General features: G+C 38.4%; 1 protein-coding gene across 1 annotated transcript; it reads right to left on the bottom strand.

Annotated features, from left to right (window-relative positions):
* Positions 1-861: 861 nt before the first annotated feature.
* On the bottom strand, positions 862-26547 carry trim54 (tripartite motif containing 54). The gene is made up of 9 exons (XM_026143022.2): positions 26504-26547; positions 17912-25690; positions 16533-16711; positions 13543-13717; positions 10720-10815; positions 9708-9941; positions 4443-4465; positions 2220-2344; positions 862-2031 (listed from the first exon to the last, which is right to left on the bottom strand). The coding sequence occupies exons 2-9, from the start codon at positions 18101-18103 to the stop codon at positions 1964-1966; spliced, it is 1092 nt and encodes a 363-aa protein (XP_025998807.2). The 5' UTR covers positions 18104-25690; positions 26504-26547; the 3' UTR covers positions 862-1963.
* Between the last annotated feature and the right edge of the window lie 481 nt (positions 26548-27028).

Genomic DNA, 27028 nt, shown 5'->3' with positions numbered 1-27028 from the left:
TAGGTCAGGTGACCGTGGAGCCTAGGACATCTGACACAGCACTCCATCACTCCCCTTCTTGGTCAAACAGCCCTTACACAGCCTGGAGGTGTGTTTGGGGTCATTGTCCTGTTGAAAAATAAATGAGGGTCCACTAAACACAAACCAGATGGAATGGCATGTCACTGCAGGATGCTGTGGTAGCACACCACCTCCTCCATGCTTCACGGTGGGAACCTGTAGAGCAAGGCCAAGGGTTTGCAGCGCTGTCAAAGCCAAGAGTGACTACTTTGAGAAATCTAAAATGTAAGAGTTGGGGGAGGTAATCAATTTTTTCTTAATTAATTCGTAATTCTTCATAATTCCAAATATCTTGCTTCATGTAATTGATATATCTACAATCTAGAAAGTAGTAAAAACAAAGAAAAACCATCAAAAGAGAAGGCGTGTCCAAACTTTTGACTGGTAGTGAATATTATAATAGTAATAATATCTTCAACAGTCAGTGCCTCTTGTCAGTTTCTGTAAAAGGTCAATACTTTTGGTCAGAATTGTGGATTCTGAATGTTATCAAAAAGCATCATGACCTGGGAATATTACCAGAACAACCCGAGTGTTGGTGTTGAGATGAGCTTTGAGATGATGTCATTTGTTTAATATGTGAACTTTGCCACCAAACATATTCACTGACAATGAAGCAACATGAGGAAAAAATGCAGTTACATTACTAATGTCCTTCTACAAGCAGGACCACCACTCGGCAGTGATCTTAACACGTCTGGAAAATTGAAGCATTTTCTAAAATAGTTTACATTTTATTGTTGAATACGATTTAAAAACTACATGTATGGGTTCAGCAGTCAAATCCAGTCAAATCAAAGATAAGAAACATGAAAACAGTTTAATGACTTTGCCACAAAATACAGATTTAAAACACTCCCTCTGATTTTAATTCAGGATTCTCTGCATAATGTCGGTCTCTTGAAATATCCATACTTCACCAATGCGCAAGTAATTTGCAAAAATCCGACAGCAAAACAAATGTGTTTCAGCACCTGAGACTAAAGCAGGGATGGGAACAATATTGAGATCCTCATCCCAATTTCAAAGCAAATTAGTCTGTGAGTGAAAAGCATGCTGGGTTAATCCTGCTTGTCCCACGACGCTGCTGCAAAAAGGAGATTCTTAATCTCAAGAGTTTCACTTCCTGATTAAAAAAGTTAAACCAAAAAGCATCAAAAATGAGCTTCCTCTGTTTTCACAGCCACCAGTAAACACGAGCATTAGTACAACTATGGTTTAAAATTCTCGTCATGGCATGTGTGAATATGGGTTTTCTTCTTTGTTTCTTTTTTATTTTATGCATATTTCTGTAAATATGGTGCAAAATGTCCAATTTTTGGCATTTTGCATCATAGGCTCACCTCTGGTAACATTTTCATGCCGTTTGTTGACTTTTTTGAGTAACTCCTGGTAACAAACAGACAAACCAATCACGTAGCCTCCTCAGCAGAAGTACAAACACCCCCTTTCTTTATCATACAATTATTACAATATATAAACATTGTTATAGCTTCTCTAGGGAACTTTTTTTTGTTTGTTTGTTTCAAACACATTCCCTATTTATTGTGGAAAGGTGTATAATGAACATTTGTCACATTTCCCAAATTTAGTATTAAATAAACTATTAAAATTGGTCCTTGGAGCTAAAACTCATAAATACATTCTGTCCTCTAATTGTGAAAATGTGATTATATTTCTGCAAACTTTGTTCTTCTACGACTGATGGGCAAGAACTAGAAGTGGAATAACTACTGTGAGGAATCTGACACTTTCGATACCAAAGTCGCACACACTCTCCAGCCTTGGCCAAACAAAACTCCAGTTTATCGATTGCAGAGGCTGTTCGGTCAGTATCTCTGACAACGTTTAAAAATCTCCACTGAAGTCAGTCAAAACTGATCAGCTTCTTTGCTCTTCGGTCTTAAAATCTGGAGCCAAAGTCCAAATCTTCCTCAACTTCTTCAAAATCTTCTTCATCAGCCGCCACACCTGAAACACACACAAACATGTTGAAGTCACCTCATATACCAGTAAGAGTGACGTCAGACTCAACTTATTTGTGCTGAAACTTCAGTGTGGTTTTTAATGTGCTCAGGTCAATGATTTTAGTCCGTGTGAGGATTTTGTTTTGTTTTCCAACTATTTAAAATGTGTATATAACCACGTTAACTACATACCGCAGCAGAAGCTGATGTTTCTCAGTGTGTCGGCGAGGTCATCGATATCGATGATGAAATGGCTCATGCTCTCATAACCGAGCTCTGGAAGCTCCAACTTCGAGGCTCTCGCCATCGCCGCCATTCTGTAAACAAACGCAGAGACTTCAGGTTAAAAGCTGTACTGCTTTTAACTTCATTAAAGCTGTACTGTACCGAACATTTCAGCTGCAAAAGTTTGTTCCCCTTTAAAAAGAAATACAAAAACCTGAACTCTCATGTAAAGAGATGCATTGCATAAGACTAAACTGCTACGTCTGCAATAAAAGTGAAGCATTGTACTTTGTGTTAATTTATTTTCAAAAGCCAAACCCAATAAAACATTTAAAATGTCACCTTACTGTAAGCCTGAGTTTTAACATGGAAAATTGCAGAAAGCAAGAAAGTGAATTTATGAGTTTATTGCAGATAAAAAGTAGCTGCACATTTTTAAGAAATTGATCATAATGGTCATAAATTAAATGAATTATTCTTACTTGAAGTGTAAATTCCACACGAGTAAAACGACAACAAAACGGTAAAGAACATAAAAGGCTTCTGCATTTAGCACAAAATAAAATTTCATTTTGAAGCATTTTAAACTCAAATCAAACTCGAGCAATACATACTTCTTCATGAAAATCAGAATCAGAACACTTAACAATCCCTCAGACTTGCTGCTTGTAATAACAGAGTCTATCAGCGCTGGCAAACTATAGATATTCTCACCTTTTATATCCAGGTCAATATTAAAAATAAGACATGCTCAGTCGTGTTAAACTCATTTTTCTTTAGTTGCTTCTAATCTGCAGCCAGTGTTGGATCAATAAAACCAGCGCTAAGTATTTAATCAGGCAGACTTCCATCTCAGAGACTGATGGAGATTTCAAGTAAAAGGCCAAATGTGACTCGATCTATCAGCAAAGCAAACGCACGCTGACCTCCAGGTATCCCCGCGTGGCTGCTCGCTGACTGCAGCATTGTTTGGTGTTTTGATCTCGTGGCCCCAGCAGGGTCTTCTGCTCCACAAGTAATTAGTATGAAAGGGCCAAACATCTGACAGAGAGGGAACGACTGTTGGGGAAGGTTAAGACAGTACAAAATCTACATTGTATATATAAATCAATTAATTTTGTATCAATCACTATAAATAGATTTTTGAAGTGAGCTGTCTCTGTGTTCTGCTCATTTTTGCTCTTTTTATTGGTCGTTCTTGTTGTGCTTTGCAAAAGCAAACGCTTTTTCCAGGGGAGATGTCTTTGAGAAGCACGTGTACGCAAACATTTCAGCTACAAAAGTTTGTTTTCCTTTTTAAAAAAAAGGAGCATGTTCACTTCAAGCATGTGTGACAGACATGAAGCAGTGTGGAGAACTTTATGCCGCCTATAACATCGTTCAGCCTGGTGGTGGTTCAGTGATGTTTTGGGGAAGAATATCCATGGAGGGATGCACAGACCTCTACAGGCTAAGCAACGGCACTTGGGTATCGGGATGAAATCCTTGGACCCATTGTCAGACCCTACACTAGTGCAGTGGCAGAAGCATACAGTTGGTTCCTGGAGGATGATGGAAGTGACACTGTGCCCCATGTTGACCTAAACCCAATAGAACACATCCGGGATATGCATCAGTCCATCCAGTGGTGCCAGGATGCACCACAGACTGTCCAGGACCTCAACGATGCCCTGGTGCAGATCTAGGAGGAGATCCTCCAGGACACCATCCGTGGTCTCAATAGGTGCATGCCTTGACGCTGCTATGGAGGTATACAGGCATATGGGGGCTTACAAACTACCACCTTGAGTTTCTGCAATGGAATTTCGGCAACACTGACTTTTTTCACTTTGATTTTCAAGATGTCTTTGGATTCAGCCCTCTGTAGATTGATGAATTTTTACTCCTATCAAACAACGCGGCATCCTTTCATTCCTAACACATTACTCGGTCCATATCAGCGTGGATTGTTGAGCGATTTAATGTTGGAGGTCATATCAGTGAAATGATTGAACACCTTAAGGTTGGAAAGCTTTCCCAAACCTATGGAAATGTATTTGTGAGACACTTTTTACAGGACTCCATCTAGACTGAAGATGGCTGGGTTAAAAATTAAGGTTAGATCAACTTCTCAGAGTAAAAAGTAAAATATTTGACATGCAGGATGGAAAGGTCACATTCACAATCAGAGCTTCATCCACGAGCACTTACTTTTCCAGTATGGCTTCAGCGCTCTGGTATTGGAGAAAAGTAGAAAAGAGGAAAGAGAAAGTTAATTACATTGTGCTTCAGTCATCTCTGCCAACAACATCTGTCACAAGTATTTGTCATAGACGTCACCGTGCTAAATGAAAACATGGATTTTTTAACACTGACAGCTGCCAGAATGGCCTGATGGTGTTTACTACCTGCTTCCACTTGCTCTATCTTCTTTAACACCTGTTCTGGCATAAAACAGCGACACCTGAGGCTCAGACTTTCTCTCTCCTACAAACGCACCGGCAGACAAACACATTTTCCTCCGTGGAGACGCAGTGACGCAGACATCAGCAGTAAAGATGCCGAATTTAGTAACAACCTAAAATCGGGTCAGGGACACGTGGGTCATCCAACTGTCGGCTCTCAGGTTTTATGAACTTATTTCAGGTTTTCATCAGTCCTCAAAGTGTGCCATAAAACCTTTTCTCTATAGAAGAGCCTGAATATCTGTAGTGATAATAATACTTGGAGCTTATGAAAACACATTTATGTCAGTCCATCTACATTTTACAACATCGTATTTAATCATGTGTGCTCTGTCCAAAGTGAAAGGCGTGAATATGATCTTTATTACTGACTTTTTTCAGGTGGTAAAAACTGATTCAGGCAGCCGACTGAGAAAGTTGTAGCTGGATTAATTCTGACACAATCTGCATAAATCTAGATTAGTGGAACTGATGTGTTGTAATGGTAAAATATTCACAAACAGGCAAAGTAGCCTGTTCTTTTAGTCCAGCTGAAAACACCATCGTTGAAATTTTAGGGCTTCTGTTTGGTTTGAAATACTCATTTGACCACTGCCCCTTGGCTGGGTTCTTGAAAAATGCCAACCTGTTGTGCTTTTACCCGTTCTGCCAGAATTATTCATCATGGATGGGATGTTTCTGTCGTCTATCTGGATCTAGATAAGGGACAGACCTCCCTCTCTCTGGCTATGTCCATCAGCTCTTCTGGGAGGGAAACCATAGTATTCCCAAGCAAGCTGAGACAATCTCTCCAGTGTGTTATGGGTCTGCCCCAGGGTCTTCCTCCAGGACTTGCTCAAAACACCTTATTTAGGAGGCATCAACGAGGCGTACTATCAGATTTTTAAACCACATCATCAGGTTATTTCTGATGTAACGAGTAGCATCTCCAGCCTGAGCTACTTACGCTATATTTAAGAGGTACGAACCTCCCACTGAGTTCTCACCTCTTAAAGATGAGGTCAACTGACTACATGAATACACTGAATGAACCAGGATTTCCATGATTGGATTATCTCTTCCCTGATGGCATGGCTGTATTTCAAGATGATTCCAGAATTCATTTGGCTCAGATTTTAAAAGGATGATTCGGGGTGCATGAGGCATCATTCTCACATATGGACCATTAAGAATCTTTGGCACATGTTGGAGAAGACTTTACGCATCATCAGTACAAGATGTTGGTTAAAAATTAACACCACTGTGGACGGAAAATGAAAAACGCTGTAACCATGCCTTAATATATTGAAACAATACCTTGGTGACTGCGAGCTGTCATCAAAGCTAAAGTTGATCCAAAAAATGCTAAAGTGTGACTTTTTGGTTGGCCGGGCAGGGACACAGTGCATCAGGAAGCACATCCAATGTTAACATCTGCAAAACCCAAATATGGAGCTAGCTTAAAGTGTATATTATTTATTGTGTACGTATACTGTTATAATAATGAATGATCATATTGAACATACTAAAGTTTCAAATAACGAGGTAACTGTATGTAAGCGTTGGCTTCAGACTACTCTAAAAACCCACTTTCAGACAGTTTTATTTGTACTCCTGGCTCTGTATGATGTCACTGAGAGAGGATACTCGTAATGTGGTCACACAGTTACCCCACTCACCCGCTGTTCAAACCGTCAGTTTACGAGGGACAGCCAATCTGAAGAAAGTTGGCTTGAACCGAGAGAAGTGGCTGCTCTACATATAGTTAAGGGTATGTTACCCTTACAGTACCTGTTAGACGTCTAGACATATTTCTGATTATTTCATAAGCAAAGATGTGTTTAATCCTTGAGTTACTAACATAAAATCCACTAAAAGAATAGTTTGTGGTGGACCACTAGAGGGCTCCACTCACACCCAGTGTATAGGAAGTGTGTTCCTGTGTTTTTGCTTCTTCTTTTTTTGGTTATAAGAAAAACTGATTGAAAAGAATGTTCCATCACCAGTATTTTCATTTCATTTCTATTGTTGAAAACCCAAAATTGAAAAAGTTGACAAATTTCAGTTGTACCTGTTTATTCTGACCATGAAAAGAAGACTGCATTGAACACTGTGGGTAAAATGGCTCCTTCCATACAGAAGGTAATACTTATTTAACAGGTAAGACCCAGTCTGCAAAAAGTGCATCAATTGAAATATCCTCAGATCATGTTTTAGAACGAGGACGAACTGAGTGTTTGCATGCAATGCCAGTATAAATAAAAAAGTCACACTTTTTTATCTAAAGTGTGACTCATGTATAGCTCTAGGTCATTGTTGATGTTCTTCAGCTGTTGTTGTTAAATTTGGTCCACTTACACAAGGGCACGTCACGAAGGATGACAAGTTCAAAGATGCTTCGTGAGTAATTTTGAGATTCCTCAACATGAGTTAAACTCGTCTCCTGCGGTGACTCCATGGTGTTTATTTTCATTATCACCATCACACCGTGCTGCTGCTCCGTCAGCCCGGTTCTTATTAATTTGAGCTACAGCTGAAGTAGTAATTTTTAAGAACACCTACAGATACACAGTGATTAAAACAGCAGGAAAACAAATCAGTTAATTTAATTTATTCTTGCTGAGCATCCCCGTGCTCAGGCCGAGCTAGTTATTGTGTGTTTTCTACATAATTAAGTGTGTTTTAAAAGTCCATACATTGAATATGGAATACATCAAAATGTATGAGCGTGTGATTGATTGGTGGATCAATGCGGTGTACTTGAGGGGCTGACCTGCTTCTCATTATCTCTACACGAGTGTGAATTAATCACGGGAGCGTCAGACGTGATGTTTGCCTTTAAGCTATTCAGGACCGGAGGAGACTCATGTGTCCTTGGGGGTGTTGTTGAAGCAGAGCGCCCGATGGAGAGGCGTCCCGCTGGGCTCGCTCCTCCACTTTCCCTCCTCGCCCTGCGGCTGTATACATAAAGCTCTTGATCATCAGTGAGCATGGATTATCCTGTCTAATGAGAGCTGAGCCTGGGAAAATATCGATGAGTAGAGGGAAAGCGGAGGAGCACGTGAAGAGTGCGGTGAGACTGTTAAATAAATAACAAAATAAACTGTTGATTTAAACATCCGTCTGTGGTGCTGTTGTGTCATCGGTTGCTTTAACATAATTAAAAGAGGGCCAGGTGTCATCGAGCAGCGAGTTATTTAAGGAAGCCTGGAGGCTGATGTGGAAAAATGAATTAAGCTGTCAGCTAAAAACAGGAATTAGAATTTAAATATAAAAATAAAACGTTTATATTCAGTCTTTCTTGATGGTAAATAACACGCTGACCATCTTTCAGGCATACTTTAGCACATTATGCAGTGAGTTTTTGAGTTTTTTTTCCCATTTCCGGTAATTATGTGTTCTTGTATTTACTGTAATTATGTGAACAAATCCGAGAAACGTATTTAAAGAAAAGGCATTAAAAGGGCAGCCGAGTGGTTGGAAAACAAATGACCAGTAATTACCTGTTGGCTAAATTTAAAGGCTTTAATGATGGGCTAAAAGTAATAAAGGGTTTGCTGGTGCTAATCAATAAAATAGATGTTTGAAATAGATCTCTGAAGTAGCAGATAACATGTTGACTTAGCTATAAATATTGGATGAATCGTCAATATAAATAGATTAGGATGGAAAAGCTCAAAGTAATTAACGAACACTTCAGGTAGTTAGACACAGACATCTGAAAGTGATAAACAGCAAAGAGTAATGATAGTGGGGTTGCTGGTAATGGAACAGCTAAAAAATAATGGTTTAAAAAGAAGCTAAATGTAGTACAGGTTTGACTCTAAATGGGACAAAAAAAATTGCAGTAATGATTTTAGTACATTAAAATTGGAGTGTATAAATTTATAGTAAAAATTTAGTAAATTGTAAAAATTTTCATCATGAACTAGATACCAGCATAGCGTGCAAACTGGACCAGCAGCCAACCTTCATGGAGAGGCATTCGACTCAATCCACTTTGCTATTCTCAAAAAAGTAATTAAATAAATGCAATACATATTTACAAGCATATATGTATAGCGCGCTAGTATAATCATAGAGAAATGTATCCAAAACCAAAGGCAATGGAGGCAAGTGAACTCACCACACACTAGAACAACACATTTCTAATTGTTTTGCAAATTTTCAAGGAGCATAAAGCTTTAAAACTAGTCTGACAAGCCGATAAATGACCTTTTATTTAATTTCAAAGAGACACTTTGCACACAAATCTGACCAGCACAAGCCCGTCCACTCAGTGTCCTCCTCCCTCATGTTGGTTACCACGATCGCTACAGAAGCACTCAACTTTTGCAAACCCAATATTGGTGTTTTAAGTTTTCCATTACCAAACTGTTTTAATGCACGTTATAATTGAAGTGAAGAAGTACAGCGACTTATAGAGTGGGCCTGGACCCCGGAGGTCTGTCCACTGCTGGTCCCTTTTCCAGCAGAAATCTTTGGCCCACCTAATAATATTCAATAAAAGAAAATACAATAACGAATCAATGAATCAATCTCTTGCTGGAAGACTTAGAAGTGTAAAAATTGGAGGCATAAATTTCTGGACTCTCGTTTGTATTTTGCACCAGGAAGTGTGACGTTACAAGGCCCTTAGAATGGATTGCATAATGAGGCTTATTGTGTGAGCTGTTCATTTCATCTGAGCCAGAGGTTTGAATCATGGTTAGGTTTACAGTCCTCCTACTGAAAAGAGGAACAATAACCACGTCCTGTGGAAAGATACAGAAGCAATGGGAAAGACGAGGAGCCGTGCTGATGCCTTACTTTGATTTACAACAGAAATATTTCTTTGTAAAGATGCAGAAATTAGATTTTAGGATGTTCACCTTATGTTTCAAAGATGTACATATCTTTAAATGTGAATGTTTAGACACACACCTCACATTTGCAAAATTAGGAGGTGTACTGTGAGAAACACTGTAGAGTCATATTTGATCAAGTCTGGAAACACAAGGAATCTTTTTGTGAAACTGCAGTTTTTTCCCACCTGTATAAACAGAGGCATGTGTGGCTCCTCCATGGACTGTATGCCCGACTCCACCAGCGTGACGCCCACCTCCAGGTGATCGCTGTGCTGACGGATGAGCGACTGAACATGTTTGAGCTTTTCATCCTGTTCTTTGGTGATGAGACCCACCAGCTCCTGCTTCCGCTCCTCCAAGATGGCCACCAAACGTTCAAAGTGGCCGCTCAGGTGTTCTCTCTGCCGCTGGCCGTTTTCCTAAAGAATGATGGCGTGACAGTGTTAGTCATTTTCTAACTAACATGTCAGATATCTAATATTATTCATCAGTCCCACTTAAACTTCACCATCATTGTTTCCAGTACTAATTATTAAACATGGATGAAGCCACCACGACATCACCCAAACCAGTGTGTCTTTCCTTTAAGATGCAAAAACTAAATCACAGAAACCACAACACAGCTAGTCTGTGTGCTCTTACACCTAGCCTCAGTCACAGCAACTTTTTTGTAACTGAGAAATCAATTTCAGTTTATTGCTGAAATTAATGTTATCACACCACATTTTGCATTAGCTAAGTTTGATCCAGGATAGACTGATTTCATCTACTGATTACTGTTTGTCTCTTTAAGGAAATAATTATCCTTAACAAAATTAAATTATGTTTTTTAAGGCAGTACAGACTAACAATGAGGGTGATGTGGTGATGATCTCTCTTCAGTAACTGATTCAAGTTGTTTTATGTTAATTTCATTCATATAACTTTCATTGTCTTGTAACTTGTATTTTTTGTGTATTTCTAATAAATTAGTTTTTCCTCATAAATGTATAATTTCTTTCTTACATTTAACAGTTTTTCTTCTCACAAATTTATGAGTTTAATCCCAAAACGTTCAAGTTTTTATTCTCAGTATTTGACACTAACTCAGCCCTTTCATTGTGTTTTCTTCAGCGACCCTTATATACTCGTACAGCTAAAGCGGCTGGATTTAGACATGAAATTGCATCCTTTGCGCCTCATGTGTTCATGTCTAACCTCTATGGTGTGGCAGATTGCTTCCATCTGAGAGATGACTGCCTGGACGTTGTCATTACTGGCCACCAAGATCGCAATGCCGTCACTCAGCTCCGTCTGCAAACATTCAGAGCATCACTGACATCAGTTAATACGGAAACTTAAAGTTAACATGGAAAAAAAATTACAAAAACCAACCTAATGTGTTTGAAATCGTCAGCTTTGATAACGTCATATCCGTCAACAACGAAATAAGCTGTCAGGAAAATGTCTGCTATTTCTTACCAGTGAATAAACAAATAAATGTCATCCAGCCCAAGTCCAAGAAGAGCTATTCAAGACATATTCAAATTTCAAGACACTAGAACAATTATAAATTATTTTATTTCCTTTCAGTTAGACTATTGCAATCATCTTTTAACACCTACCAACTAAAAATGAATCAACAAGTGTTAAATTCATCATAATGCAGAAAAAGTGAGCCCATTACCCAGATTTTAATGACCCAACATGCGTTTCAGGAGGGATTTTTAAGCTTTATCTAATGTTTGCTCTTGAGGCTCCTCAGATATGGAGCGATCTACCAGAGCAGATCTTTAAAATGAATTTTTAAATGTTTCCCTACATATTTTCTAAATATTTGACATTATATTTTAGTACATCCTACCAAAGCTGCAATGATCTTACACAGTGGTGAGGCGTTTATTGCTACTAAACTTACAAACATTGGCAATCACCTCAAAGGTCTTCACCCAAACTCTGCTTAATGTCAAGGTCACATTTTTTCCATTCTCAGTGAATTTTAATTCTCACGATACAGCGAGTGACGAGAAAACATCATGTTCTTTCTGTACTTCACACTTTACAGTAACCTGTGAATTATGACGAGCCATGAGCCAGATGAGCTACTGCGTCACTGTTATTCTGGTATTCTTAACTGAGAGACACTCTGTTGTATTCATGGTGACATTATAAGCTGATAAAATACTGTCGGAGCCCCAGTTATATTTTATAAAATAAAAATTTCAGCATTTTTTCCTGCCTCTATGATTATATGTTAAAGTAAAACACTTCAGTACCGCTATTTTTCTTAAATACAATGTTGTTGTTGTTTTTTTAAATGTTATTCATATTTAACGGTCTGTGTGTGATTTGTGTTTTGGAAAAATGCACTTTTGTTCAGATATGGTTGGTTTCAATCCTTTAATTCTGATCAGAGGTCCGTGATTACTTTGAGCTTTTCACTATTTTCCTTGTTTGTTTTTTATATTTAAACTACTTCTCTTTGGACTGCAAAGACTGTTTCAACTTTTGCTTTCGGACAGACACAAACTAGAAATAAATTCCACCTTCAAGAAAATCTGACAGTCGACTGCTAAGTGTCTTATCATTCTCGCAGATGCTGACTTTAACTCAAACCTCTCTCATAGTAATCGCAGGATTGCTCCGCAGGACGAGTACTTTCTCATTAGTAACCGCCGCCACCAGCAAGCACAACAACAACATGAGTCATCAACATGCATCTGTTTAGAATATCTTATGACATCATGCATATTTTTATAGCCACTTTACAGTTAGAGTGCGATTTGATGAGCTGCTCGTGTAACAAACACTCTCGCTTCTGTGCCGGCCAAATGAGATCACCAAACTTTTTTGTTTTTCAGATTGCACAAAGATGGGGAATCAACAACTTTCAGGAGCCTCATCTAAATTTCAGATGAGTGAATCAGATGCAGAGTGAGAGATGGAGAGGCCGGCACTGAAATGTCAACAAAGCCAACTGCTCGATAACATGCCGGACGCTGCTGCTGCCATCTGCATGACAAAACTGCTGCACTTTGTCTTTGTGTGACTTTGTGTGTTGAAAAACAGAAGTTGCACTTTTAATCTGTGCACAGAGCAATGCCACTGATGTTTAGATGGACAGATGATCATGTACATGTACTGAAGCCTTGATTTTAGTGGTTATATGTATCCTGTTCGTGTGCTCTGGGTATTCGATCAGTCAGCTCTTGGTCTCGTTTTAGCTGCATCATAAACACAAAGTCATGTATAATGTAAGGTCTTAAGTTTGATCAGAATAATCAAAATTGAGGTTAAAAAATGTCTTAAATTTTCACATCCTAACAGTTGCTGTGTTTCTCTTTTTAGTCATGAATTGGTTTCCACAGTGGGAGCTGGTGTGCATTTTGCCGAGGAGGAAGAGGAAAAATGTAAAAATAGAAATAAGATAAAAAATGCTGGAAGATAAAGGTCATCGTAAGAACACACCTACCTGTATTTTTCATGGTAGAAACTATTTTACCAACTCTGTGGTGATTTGACCTTTAAACAAGCTCAAGCTCTCGGAGCAGGGCTCTCTGCAAATAAGCTGAAAATAAACTTAAGGTAAAAGAAGTTGATGTGAGGGTGGAAATGTGAATTGACTGAGCTCATTTAAAGTATGAGATGGAAATAAGGGGTGAGAATCACAAATGAACCCTGGGAAAACAAAGATGGGGCATTTATATCAGCAAGCAGTGTTTTATTTTGAAAGCTGACTGGATTATCTGTGATCTTCACATGTTTAACTTCATATTTAGATGTGCTATGAGCGAGTTTAAAGTGGATCTATTCAAACTGTTTGAACAGTATTTTTCCTACTCTTTGCGCTATAATGTAATTTTTCATGATATTTATAATATACGAGCATCATCCACCTGTTGTTTAAACCTTCTGATTGCAAGGGTCGGCTAGTTAGAATAAAGACTGGTTAAAAGGAGAGGTAGGAGAGCGAAAACAACTTGGTTTAGTCAAGCGTGAAGTGGCGCGAAGTAGAAACTGTATGCTGTAACCGTCCTTCACCTTCTGTCTCATGTAGACGGTGCCGAGCGGAGCCACGTCACAGTCTCTGTGCTGTCCGAACACTTTGCACATGGAGCAGGTCGGCGTCTGGCAGGACAAACAGTAGATGTTGATCTTCTCGTCTTCATGTTCTTCACACATGAGCTGCTGCTGCTCTGGCTTCATGCTAACAAGTCTGCAAGATACAAAAAAAATATCACGTTTAATGTAAAGATTGCTCCAGGGAAATTTGGATGTGGACATAAAAGCCTGGTAGGTTTATATAACAGGTTTCTGTCAATATCACACCCATTTGTAGTAAGTTTTAATATTTACCTTAACATATTAGCAGTGAAAAAAGTATATTTTAAGTCAATCTTTAACTTAAAGCAGCCTGTAATTAAAATGTCTTAAACTCCATTACAGTAAATCTAAATAAGGTTGTAAGAAATTAAATTTAACATCCCACCCCTGCAGATAGCCTGCAGCAGCCTACAGCTACAAAGGCAGTTGCACAGTAAATCACATAGAAAGTTCAGATGAAAACCAGTGTTTCACTTACAAAATAATCCAAAAGTAGCTCTTTTTTATAAGCTGTTAGCCATCATTTTAATACCCTTAAAATGTGACTAAAAGGAAACTTGGCTCATTTTTAATCTCATTCCCATGCATAGCATGCACAAGACTTGGCATCATTGTCTGTATTGTTGAAGCAGCTTAGTTTACTTCTGTTATCACTGACGTACTTTGACGTCAGTGGATGATGGAAGAACTGCATAAAGATTTTGCCAGAGGTGGCAGCTGTCCCTTTGCCACCTGCAAATCAGGAATGTCACTGCTCACTTACAGCTCAGCTGGTTTCCTTTATTATAGCTTTAATATATACAAGAATAGTGTATGCATTTAAAGGTCATTATCATTGCTGTCTCCTTTATTTTTGCGCGTGTGATTTGACATCATTCTCCTCCCAGATTGATCACTGCCAGACATTTCACTTAAAAAAAAGAAGCTGACTCGGACATGGATAACTCTGGTGCCACGTAGCTTCCGAGAAACAACAGCTAAATTTAATGAAACAAACTGTCCTTTGTACTCTGACGCAGGCATCTCTGACAGAAACGATGATTAAGTTATGATAATATTTTTCGCATGTGAAAAAATGATGAGAAAACCACAAGTTACAAAAGATTTGTTTACATCCGTGTGAACAATCACATCTATTATAACCCACACGGATAAAGAGGGGACTCCTGTCCTACTGTCGCTCTTCTTTTTTATCACTGACTCACTCAGCTTCTATTCTGAGAGGCATATTTACACTGAGGACGATCTGTTGTGGTAAGTGTGGAGAGCAGATGTACTAAAGAGCCTTCTGCTTGAAACGCTTTACTTTTTATACGAAGTGGATGCATGTGGAAACAACTGTCATACTGTCATTTCTACAGTGCTCGGGTATTGGTTATACTCAGGTGGAACAGTTACTGTGTCAGGTTCCACATGAGTCAAGCTGGGGAAATATTTGATAACTGATTCTGGTTGATACACTTATTAAAAACGACTCTACTTTTAGACCTTGTTCAGAATTTGTGTTTCTTCAGCCAAAATCTAAATATTAAACATCTTTCTGTTTACCTATTATTAAAAATCAAACGTGTTACCTGCAACAATCTGTAATAATCTGTAACTACAGCGAAAGCATCAGGCGTTTCTCGTTACTCTTCATATCTCCAACATCTTTCCTTGTGCACACAACACATCATTCTCCTGTGATCATCAACCTGTGCATCAAAATATAGCAATAAAGAAAATACAATAAAATATAAAACCAACACGTGTCTCAAGACACGTGTTGGCTAACATATTTTAGTCTGTACTTCAAAACTGAGTGACTTGTGCTTGATTTTGTCTTTAAATATGTCTCTGGAAATAAAGGAGACAAATAACCCAAAAATGAACGCTACAATGTTGTTGTTTATTTGATTATGATTATGTTGATTATGTAAGCACGCACGGCTTTGTTGTTACTGCTAAATATACTTTATATCAGCCACAATGAACAAGAACACAACATACAGTATATGCATACATCACTTCTGCTCTGCTGACAAACATGCAAACCCAGAAACCTGCTGTAATAAAATACGATGCTGCACTCTGCAGGCAGTCACTCATTACTACAGCTAAGTGCACACTCAATACACATGTTAGTGTTTTTAAATGATGAATGAAGAATTTCAAGATTTACAATCAGCATAATGTTTAATTTAATGATTCTTCTGATTACTTAGATTTGTATTAATCTCATTACATAATTATAATGTAATATAAAATAAATTAGTTGGATGAACTTGCCCTGATTAACTTTTGTGAGTTACCCGGATTGGATGTGGCAGTTAGTAGTGAATCAGGATTGGTTTGATGAGATAAATGTTTCTGAGGAAGGTGAGTCCCATAGTAACAACAAGAAATAAAAACAGGTTGTCTTGGGTGTCCAATGGTACAATTACTTGATTTTGGTTTAATACAACTAACAAATATTATTGGGAAAGTGCATTCAAAGACTGAACAAGCTGTTTCAGATTCTCTCCCTTCAAAACAACCCTCTCCTGATTGGCCAGCTTTTGCAAATAGAAGGTTGACTAGTAGGTGGGTGGGGCTTCTGTAATTCCAGCCACTGAGTCTGGGCCTGAGATGAGCGCATTATTAGTACCCTCTCATTGACGTCATACAGAAGCAAGAGTAGAAAAAACTGTCTCAAACTGAGTATTTTATCTCCACCACACCATTGTATCTGGTATTTGCAAAACAAAAGAACAATTCTGCTTAGACTTTATTAAGAGGCACAGCTTCACCAGAGCAATCCTGTGGCTGTATTGAGGCATCACTACAATGCTAGTGTGCCCCTGAAGACCCTCAAATATGTACATGTGATGACTTAAAAAGTTCACTAAAAGAAACATTTGCCTGGGTTACTACCCCTTCTTTCAACCCTCCCTCGGTGGGTCATTCACCTGGAGGACTCCTGCTGTCTATAGATGTCGATAATGTTCTCCACCAGCAGGTTCCTCTGGAGGCCATAGACTCCATGGCGGTCCAGCACCACCTCATGGCGGCACGATGGACAGCGAAAGCGACCGCCACTGGCCGTCGCACTGGAGGAACAGCGGGAATGCCACAGAGGATTAGCTGACTGGATTTAAGAGGGGAAAAGAAACAAACTGCTTCAGACTGCTTTCTGGTGCATTTCTGTTTGGTTGCACATATGAACCCAGTATCAGTGTAGAGAGAGGAAGACTCTGCTTTGGCTTATATTAAACTTATATTAAACATTTATAGCCAGATGGCAATAAATGTGACCCACATCTGCAGTTTTCCACAGGCCACATTTGGCCTTGACAGTGCTGACTCAGGGTGAGTCAGCACTGTCAGTCAAGGCCTCAGCTCAGCCACAGATCCACTTTCCATGAGCCAGATGTTAGGTGTGTTGTGACATCTGGCCATTTAACTGCAATGTTTGTGCCCCTAAATTACATTAAAATATGATCAAATCAAATCAAATCAAAATTTATCTATATAGCACATATTAAAACAACAGTGTTGACCATAGTGCTTCACAGTCAGTAAAAACATGAGACAATTAAAACAAACAATAATACAGGACAACAAACAATAGGTAACAACACAATAAGCTAGAACAGCCAACTAGTTAGAATCAAAGGCTAAAGTAAAAAGATAAGTTTTAAGACGTAATTTAAAAGACTGGAGAGACACAGCAGTACGAATATGAACAGGGAGGTTATTCCAGAGTCTGGGTGCCACGGTTGCAAAGGCCCGGTCACCTCTCGACTTCAGTCGAGACCTAGGTTGTGCTAGGAGCCTGTGATTGGACGATCTAAGTGCTCTGATGGGATTGTATAAGTGGAGTAGTTCAGAGAGATAGCTGGGCGTTAAATTATTCAGAATTTTAAAAGTGAATAAAAAAAAGAATTTTAAAATCTATACGATATTTAACAGGGAGCCAATGTAGTTTGGCTAAAATTGGGGTTATGTGTTCATAGATTCTCGTACCTGATGTAAAGAAACAGCTAGAAGAAAGAAATATTTTTACATTAGAAAAAGCCTCTGAGTTTAGGTTGCTGTTGGTGTTGATTAATGACTAAATCTGATTTCTAAATTTCAAAAGCGTATTTAATATACAGATACTATCTGCTAACATGGAAGTGGACTAGAACAAAATAAATAGTGTCTGTTTGGGTTTTCACTCCATCACATTGTAGCGTGAATCTAAGCTCACTGCAGACTCTGAGGATGAGTGTAGATAAAGGGGAACGCCATCTAAAACCTTTAAAACTAACCCAGAAGGTCGTCTCCTGTTTTCTTTTAGTCTCACCTGGAAGATGTCATTGGCACACTTGCGGCAGAGGTTGTGCTGACAGGGCAGGATGACCACAGGTTTGGAGAACATCTCCAGGCAGACGGGGCAGATCAGCTGCTTTTCCAGATTCTCCATGGTTGCTCCGCTTCCAGCACCGGGCCCAGAGCTGCCTGCTGTCGGGTGCTTAAAGCTGAGAGCAAAGCTCATCACCTCCAGTGGTGAGGAAGATGTCAAAGACGTCAGGAAGTTCCGCCCTTCTACTCTCAAATGGCTGTAAAGTTAGTTGCTTTTAGTATTTTCCACTTAGCTGTTGCGCCATTTCTAACCCCAGTTGTCCAACACTTTATGCCACAGCCAGCTTGCCTGAAGCCCATGTAAAGACCCTCCCACACACCTCAGGCCCACAGCAGCCAGCCTGTCCCTCTGTTGGTATTTTTAGCTCCTCAGTTTGTTCTGGCTTGGGTTACTGTCTAAACTGCGTTCCTGAAAGTCTGGGAGTGGCAGGGGATCACAGCAGGGTTCGGTATCTGGGTTCAAATTATTCTATTTTTATGAAGTCTGATACTTCAGAGGGGATCCTGGTGACATAATGCAACCTGTGACAGCAAAGTTTCAGGTGATTAGCATGCTGGCATAAACAGCTTGAAGCATTACTCAACTTAGATGTCTGTTTGTTCCTGCAGAACACGCTGAGTATGCAACATCTCTGTTCATCCAACTTTCTGAGTAATCTCACCAGGAGATTAGTCAGAAAGTCGGAGTATTTGTTGTGCTGTATTTTTCCAACAAGCCTCCTTCTTATTTGGAGCAAAGCAAAGTGTGAAAATATCATTTAATCAAAGATATTTAATATCGAAACCACTAAAAACAAACAAGCAAAGCTTTGCTAAATAATGAGCTGGGTACAAGTCAACACAATAAAGCATTTTTTCCCCCCACGGCTGATTTATGTTTCTTGACGACATTCAATTCAGTAAGAACTTTTTTTTTTTTTTTTTTTTAAATGTACCAAAATGGTTCAAATTTTAAAAGAAATTCTAATAAAGTTAAAATTTTAGTTTGGTTCTTAACTTAATGTTCATTTTCCACTCTACTAAATATATAAATGTGAGGTGTGCAACTGAGTCTTCAAGCAGGAAGGCAGAAGAAGAAAAAAACAAAGTCCGTCAGTAACCAGATCCTAATAATAAGCTGAACAGAATCACTGGCCAAGCGTCTCTCCAAACAAACAACGGCTCACAGGACATTTAAACTCTATAAATACAGAAATATTAGTCAGCGACTAGATAACCAACTCAAGAACGCCATCTACTGTTTACCCTCAGCACCCTCAGCCTCAGGAGAAAGCATTTATTGAATATCTGTGTCAAATGTGCAAGAAAACCTCAGATTATATCACATTTATACAGGAGCTTGGACATCAAAGCAGGGACGTGACTACAACTGAGGAATTTCTTTTTGGGGCTTAAACTTAACAGACTATGACTGATTACTACTACAACTACATCATGTTATGGACCACTCAAGTCATTTTAACTAATGTGAGGGCAAAATGTGATCAGAAAAATCAAGTAATGTGTTGTGAATATTAATATTAAACACTAAAGACGTGAAGTTTATTAATGCAGTCATGTTAAAGAGCAGAGGTAAGATGACTACTGGCCTAAAATTAAGAATAGTAAAGTCTATAAATGTATGAAGCAGTCTGAATCTGTATTTATTTCACTGTATACTATCTGCACATTGAGGCGGGACATTGTGTATGTTCTTTTTGTCACTGTCTGACACTGTAACTATGAATTAACTGTTTTACAATCACTTTTATGCTTTCATGCTCTGACCTGGTAAACTATCATTGATTACTCATGCAGAATCTAAGCCTGATCTCGTTCACAATGTGACCCAGAGACCCCTTTGTGGCCTTCAACCTGTCAGCATACAGCAGTGAGGTCTGTTCCCAGGGACAGACAAAAAATAACAAACAAAAAAAACAAAAACCCTGAAGTACTTGCTAATCAACAGAATGGAGTCGGCAGAACTAAGCTGCTAATGGGCTAACGGGACTATTAATAGTCTGGAGTGGAGGGCTGCTGCAGTGAGCCAAACATACAAACACAGGGATTAAAGCTGAAGACCTCCGTGTGACTGTTCTGTGATTACCTTCCTGTCAACAAACTTTTTATTTATTAAAAATAAATAAATAAAAATAAAACCCACCCTGAACCCTTACGAACACCAAATGCAGCTGGGCTCTCATTCATTTACCATATAACCTTTGCTTTAGTGTTTATTAACGTGATAATGGTTGTCAACACCAGCACCACCACACATGCTATTCTCTTGGTACTGTTTGCAGCCGTTTCATTCACTATTGATGGCTCTGATGACAATGAATTGCTCTTTATTATTCACTAATGGTTCAATTACTTCTTTTTTCTGTATTTTCAATTATCTCCATTTTTTTGTATTATTATTTTTGTAGTATTATTTTAAATTTACTGCATCGGGAAGAGCCTGAAAAAAACAAAAACAAAAAAAAAACACCACAACAACAACAAAAGCCTAAATAAAGAGTGAAATAGACTAAAAAATAAATAAATAATAATAATTCATTTAGTTAATATTGTTATAATTTTTTTTTTTTTTTTTGGTTGTTTTTTTCCTCTTTTTTCTTTTTTTTCCTCTTTTTTTTCTTTTCATGCTTATAAGTTCACAAATGTTAAAGACAGTAATTGTTCTCGGTTGATTTGTATAAGCATGTTATGTTTAATTTAAATGCAGAAATAAAATTTAAGAAAAAAAAAAAAGCCAACATAACTGAATAAACACAAATCGTGAAGCGACCTGCTGTGGCGACCCCTTGTGGCCAGGGAGCAAGCTGAAAGTAGCTTTATGCATCTTATTTTCTTAAGTGGTGCTAAAAAACTAAAAATGTAACCCTTGACATAATTTACTAAGCAAGCACAAACATAAGACAAAGTTACACACTAGAAGTTATAAAATCCTGTTGTTTTATTTGGTTTCTATAATAAATTTTACATGTGGTCCACAGGGAACCACAACAGTCAGCTCTCCTATTTATCAATCCCCAGTTTCATCCAAAAATGTCTTTATCCAAATTCTTCTAAATTTGTTCACTTTCTTTTAAATTTCTTCTTCTTAAAAAAGATGAGTGCAACGTTTTTTTTCCAACCACTCAGCTTATCCACAAAAAGAAATTAGCTCCATGCTAATTGTTTTTAGCATACGCCAGTGGTTGTAGTAACCCTTGTAGTCAAAAATGGTCCCTAGGTGAATAGCAAACAAGTACATGGGAATCCCGAGGACACCACACAAACAGTGCATGCTGACATGTTAGCGTCAAACATCAGCAATTCTGTTAAATCCTTTCATAAAACATGTCGCCTAATAGTAAGATTTAAAAAAAAAAAAAAAATCATTTTGCTGTTTTATGGTGTTTAAAAAACTAAACAGTATGACTTTGAGTGCTCACCATCATGCTTAAACTCTAATCATGTAGCAATAAATGAAAATGAAGTGCTCCGTTTCACTTTTGGATGTTATTATGGATTAAAAACAACTATGACATGCAGACGTCTGCAGACGGTTTCACTCAGAAACAAGCGGATATGTGAATAAAGAGAGCAGATATGAAGTGACTGATAAAAACTTATCAAAGGTGGTTTGTTTTTTCACAATATGATCGTACACGTAGCTCTGCATTCATTTATTATAACACACCGGGTAATACAGAAGAGTTTTAGAAGCCGAATTTAGATGCAACTATAGTTTTGGCCAGCACAGATACAAAAAAAGACCAACTAGCATTAGTACTCTAAACAGGACTGTAACGCTCCACATGACAACAACTGAACAGCTTCCACATGATGTCAGTAAACAATGCTTGAGGTTTGAAAACGTTAAAACAATCTAAAAATAACATGGGAGTAAAATATCGTTTTTTATTTAAATTAGAGACTAAGCAGTAAAAAAAGCCAAGTATCAGTAACATCAGAAAATAAGAGGCCATTTAGGAGTCATCGCTTTAAAAAAAAAAAAAAAAAAAAAAAGACCTTAAAAGAGCTTAGTGGGGTTTTATTTGCTCATCTTCTTTTTCCTTTCTTTTGTAGAGAGGGGCAAATAAATAAGAACAAAATAAACTTGCAGAGTAATAATATTGGTATATGATTTTAAATTCTGTTTCGAATCACAATTTCAAAATCGTTACATCCCCATTTTAAAATGCATGCACTACTAAAGGAAGAGTTGAACATTTTGGGAAATGTGCATTTCGTGTTTCATCAATACCATTTTAAATCACTAACAAAATTAAGCCGGTGAAGGGCCTTAACACATCATTCATTTAGTGGCCAACAGAGGGCAGCAACTCCAGTTTCACAACTGTATAAGAATAAGAACTATATTTATCCCGAGGGAAACTCTTTTGTCATGTACATGCTCAAAGTAATTTTCAACTGTAGAGAGCATGCTAGACAGGCTGCCATCTGAGACGGCGCCGTATAGATGTCTAAAGGAAATGGCTCTACGCTCTTTTAATCTGTGAGTTTACAGATTAAACACGTGGCCTCGATCGCTAGTTCCACATATTAACTTTGGGTCCAGTTTGTAAGTGGTGACCTCATTAACAAACCAGAGGCTGCTTTACTTTGTAATTGACAAGTTGCTAACCTATGATTGTGCAATATCATTGGTTTTTTAGTCAGACCCACCCCTCATTCATCATGCACAGTTTCAAATCATAAAAATGGCAAAAACAGAAAAACCCCTCGGCTCAAGCCTTCATTAACACAAAGGTTGACGCTGAGGTGGTGATGTCCATCTTTTAGTTACAGTCTGATGGCAAGAAAGCATTGAAGCAAATACATTTTTAAAACAGATTCCCCAAAATGTTGAACTACTTCTTTACGAAAAAAGGTTTGTCATTTCAGAAGACGCCCAAAGCCATCTATTCATCCATCCATGGAGATGTAGCAGAATAATGCTTAACACAATGTGTTCTGTGTTTTGAGCTTTTGTTGAAGTAAATTGCTTATTTATTGGGCTTCATCTGTCTTCCATTACAGCTTTTGAGTCAAGGAAGAAAATCAGTTTCAGACAAGTCAATAAATCAGTGCAAAGTGGATGATTCATGGAAAATGCTGGCAGCTCAAACTCTCACCAAAATCACATTACATCATTAGTAATCCTCACGTCTCAACCTTAGATGGCATTAAATCTATCAAATCACCCGTAGGGAAAGCAATTAAATCATTTGCCATCTAGAAGCAATTAGCTTTGTCATGAGCAGATCCACTGACATTTTGAGCTGGACAACACAGACATTAGCATGTCAACGATACCAGTGACTCAATAAGTTTCTGGTGTCCCAGATTAAGAGCTGAAACAATTTGCCAACTGCGCTTTTCTTTGTCTTTGCCTCCAGATTTTGGATGAAATAATCTATAATGGAAACTAGTGTTGGATATTTCTTACCATTTTCTCACATTAAACGCAAGCAAAAAGCAATAAATAAATGTTAGCTGCAGCTTTAAAGGTGCAGACACACTGAATGACCAACTGTAATTAAAGAATGTGACTGAAATCTAAAAGAGGAAAAAAACAAAACATGAAACCAAAAACAATACAGAGGAAAAGTGCGTTTGACTCAAAGAAGGTGTATAAAACTGATGAAGCCAAAAATCTCTGTAGTGTCTGTATTTATTGTGCAATTCAAGGTGTGTCAACACAAACACTGATCCAGATTCACTAAAGCATGAAGGAAGAGCGATGCCAAGTGTGCACAATGAGCGAAGATGAAGAGGAGAGCCGAATGCTTCAGGTTAGATTTAATCAATCGTGCTCATGCATTGAATTACTTTAGACAAAGTATTCCTGGGTGATTCTGCAAAATAACAGACAACAGTGAGTGCATTTGGGGCTTGTATTTTTAGTCACTGCTGCAATTATTCTTGAAGGTACAGCGCTGCCAGGGTCAGGTTAGTACATAAAGGAGGACTTTCCTGCCCAGAAACTAAGAACAGATCAGTAAGGATGCAGGAATGAATGGATCAGTCCTGCAGTTAAAGGGCGAGTGCCTGAAATTTGCAGTAAAGATGGTTGATTGCTTGCTCATTACTCTTTTTAAAGGCTGCAAATAAATGTCCAAAGCATCCCCAAATAGAAAGCAATAGTGGTGCAATTAAATCAAGAGATTGCCCTGCAATCTAGTCTTAGTGAATCTGGAGCTGAGTTCATAGATCAAGTAACTTTCAGGGTTTCTGCAGTTCTGAATGTAAGAGGTACAATAAAAGAAGAAAAATGGCAACAGACCCGTCTGACACGGTGCATAGACTGAAATGCATAATATACACACAGCTTTGACAATCTGAACCGTGGCTTACAGAGCAAATGGCATTTCTAGAAACTATCGGCCTGGGCTACATGAAGCTGTCGGCTTTGGTCTACCGAATAATCTGACTGCAACACAAAAAAGAAAACAAAACAAAAAAACCCCCGCAATATATATATAAAAAAAATAAGTAAATCTAACAGAAAGTTATTTCTAGTTAAAAGACTATGGCATCTGTAATTGTCCATTTCAGTCGGCAGATTATTATTGGGGGGGTACTTTTTATTTTTTCCCCGCTGAGGGTGGCACATGATGTCATAAGGGCTCGTGTTCATTTACAGTTTGCATGTCTGCAAGCTCAGCAATTGTCCCATGTTTGTCGTTTGAGGTGAGTTCCAGTGCTGTACAAGAAGAGGCATGCAGCCGTACAAGTTGCATGCGCGCCGGGGTGGAAGCGTCAAGTCCACTCCTGATCGAAGCTCAAAGATTAGGCTCAGACATTTATTGTTAAAGCAATGAAATGTAACAGTGTCCTGATTGAAAACTTTTTACATGGTGAAGCATCTGTTAGACTTCCTGCCGCCTCTGAAGGTTATTTTAATTTTTTATTTATTTATTTATTTTTTACACAACCATCGATGGGACTAGTTTGAGACATTAGAGGACGACAATGCAACATTTAACTAAATGCAATTGTTCACGAAGAAGAAGAAATGTGTAGTTCTTGTCTTGCCACTGATATGAACACACAAAGAGTGGCAATGAATTTACCACCAACGTGTATGGGTTTCTTCAGAGGGCAACTCCTAGGCAGGTTAACGAGGGAAAACAGAAAATAGGTGCTCCTACTGGTGACCAATGGAGTCCAACATGATGGGAGGCGGTTAAGATTGTGACAGGAAAAAAAAAGGTAGTAAGTTCCAGTCCCGGTTTGGATAGCAGGTAAACAATCAAAGCCACCTCTACGTGACTTTTTTTTTTTTTCTCGGCCCTCATGTCCCCATTTTTGCAATTTTGCTGGCCAGTGTCAGACCTTTACTGGTTAGAATGGAATGGCCAGAAGAGATGGACTTTAAGCCTAGCCCTGGATAACTGGACTGCTATCAAGGTAACATCCAGCCCAGGCTGGACATGTGTGAAGGTGGAAGAAGAGAGGAGACTTGTTAGAGGATGGCTTGTGGTCTTAATAGCTGGCCTGAAATTATCCTCCATGACGCTCGTAGCATCTAGTAGGTTAATCTGCGTGAATACTTCTCCGTATTTTAAGTTCCATGAAGGGAGCCGGGAGCATTTCAGTGCCCACCTGGCAGGGTTTGTTTGGTGGCTCGGGTAGGTCTGGGTGGATCAGGCCTGAACTGTGGGTTGGCTGGTGACAGCGGGCTGGTTTCTCTCTGGGTCGCTGGCAGCAGTCAGATGTGGCTGGGTCATAAGAGGGGAGCAGAAGGCTGAAGGGGGAAAAAGAGGAAGTCAAAATCAGATTAAAAATAGTTATATCAGGTTAATTACAACTTTAATCATACTTCAAGAAGCTTCTGTCTTTTATTCCAGTCTTGGCAACTGTATATCCAACCTTAGCACATACTGCTGCAGAGACAAGTAAGTGAAATTCCAACTATGAGGTTGCTTAGAATGAGCTTTTCATATTTTATTTTATTTTTTCCACTGTGTATGTAGGACACATACAAACACCTTATCTAACAACGTAAACCTAACCACACTCTGGCTATGCAAATAATGCACTGCTATTATTTGCATAGCCAATAACAGCAGTGCATAGCTTCCACCTAATTCAAAAGTGTTATCCTAACTCTAGACATTCAATTTAAATTAATTTATAGTATTGGTATCCTTGTTGTTACAGACATTTGATTCAATACTTGTGTTGGTGTGTCTGCACTGCTCTGCCAACACATGTGAAACTGAGATGTTTATGTTGGAATTGGAGCCAATAAATATTTTACTGAGGGGAAAAAAAAAAAAAAAAGACTTCAAAAGCAAGAGAAAACTAGTATCCATCTACATTAGCAGGTCTACAGCCCACACAGTAGATTTAACACTGTACTGTAGATCAAGGAATTAAAAGTTAATATTTAATGACTGAGAATAGCCACATCAAAATGACCGTGAGAAATGAACAAAATAAGCTGTTTGTCTGCCCAACCACTAATTAAGTTACACAGACCACTTTCTCAGTATGTTCAAACCAACTGTTTATATTCCAAGTTTCACTTTTAAAATCATCATCCGTTGTATCTTACCTTCCTGCTTTTGCTAGTTGAGGCTTATCCACACCATCACTTTCCTGTAGAAGACAAAGGCACACTTTCAAAATTAAGCCAAACATTGACATACGGAGCATGAAATAAATAAGGTATAACTCTTCTGCCCTATTGTAAGGCCTCGTCTTATTCTAAGATAAAGCAAACCTCTTATTTTACCTGTAGGTTTTAGGGGAACTTACCTTTAAAAACTTTCTTATCGTACAACAGACCTGGAAATTACGTCAAGAATATCCAAATTATCTATATAACTAGTTTTATGTTTTAAACAGCAAGCTATAAATTAGCCAAAGGGAACAAAGCTACTACAAGAGGGCAAAAGGGTCATCAGTTTGTTTTCCCCCATCTTACAAATGTAATGCTGTGCAAAGTTAACGTCCACATTTCAGTGAATGTGATATAACACTCCACATCCCATCTGAATAACTTAATTTGGACCTCTCTTTTCACAGGACAAATGCTAAAAATATCCCATAATCGTATCATCTGACAACAAGCAGAAAT

The sequence above is a fragment of the Astatotilapia calliptera genome, chromosome 15 (assembly GCF_964374335.1).
Source record: "Astatotilapia calliptera chromosome 15, fAstCal68.1, whole genome shotgun sequence".
Classification (NCBI taxonomy): domain Eukaryota; kingdom Metazoa; phylum Chordata; class Actinopteri; order Cichliformes; family Cichlidae; genus Astatotilapia; species Astatotilapia calliptera.
Note: the sequence above shows the minus strand (reverse complement) of the source record. Positions and strands in the feature narration are given on the sequence as shown.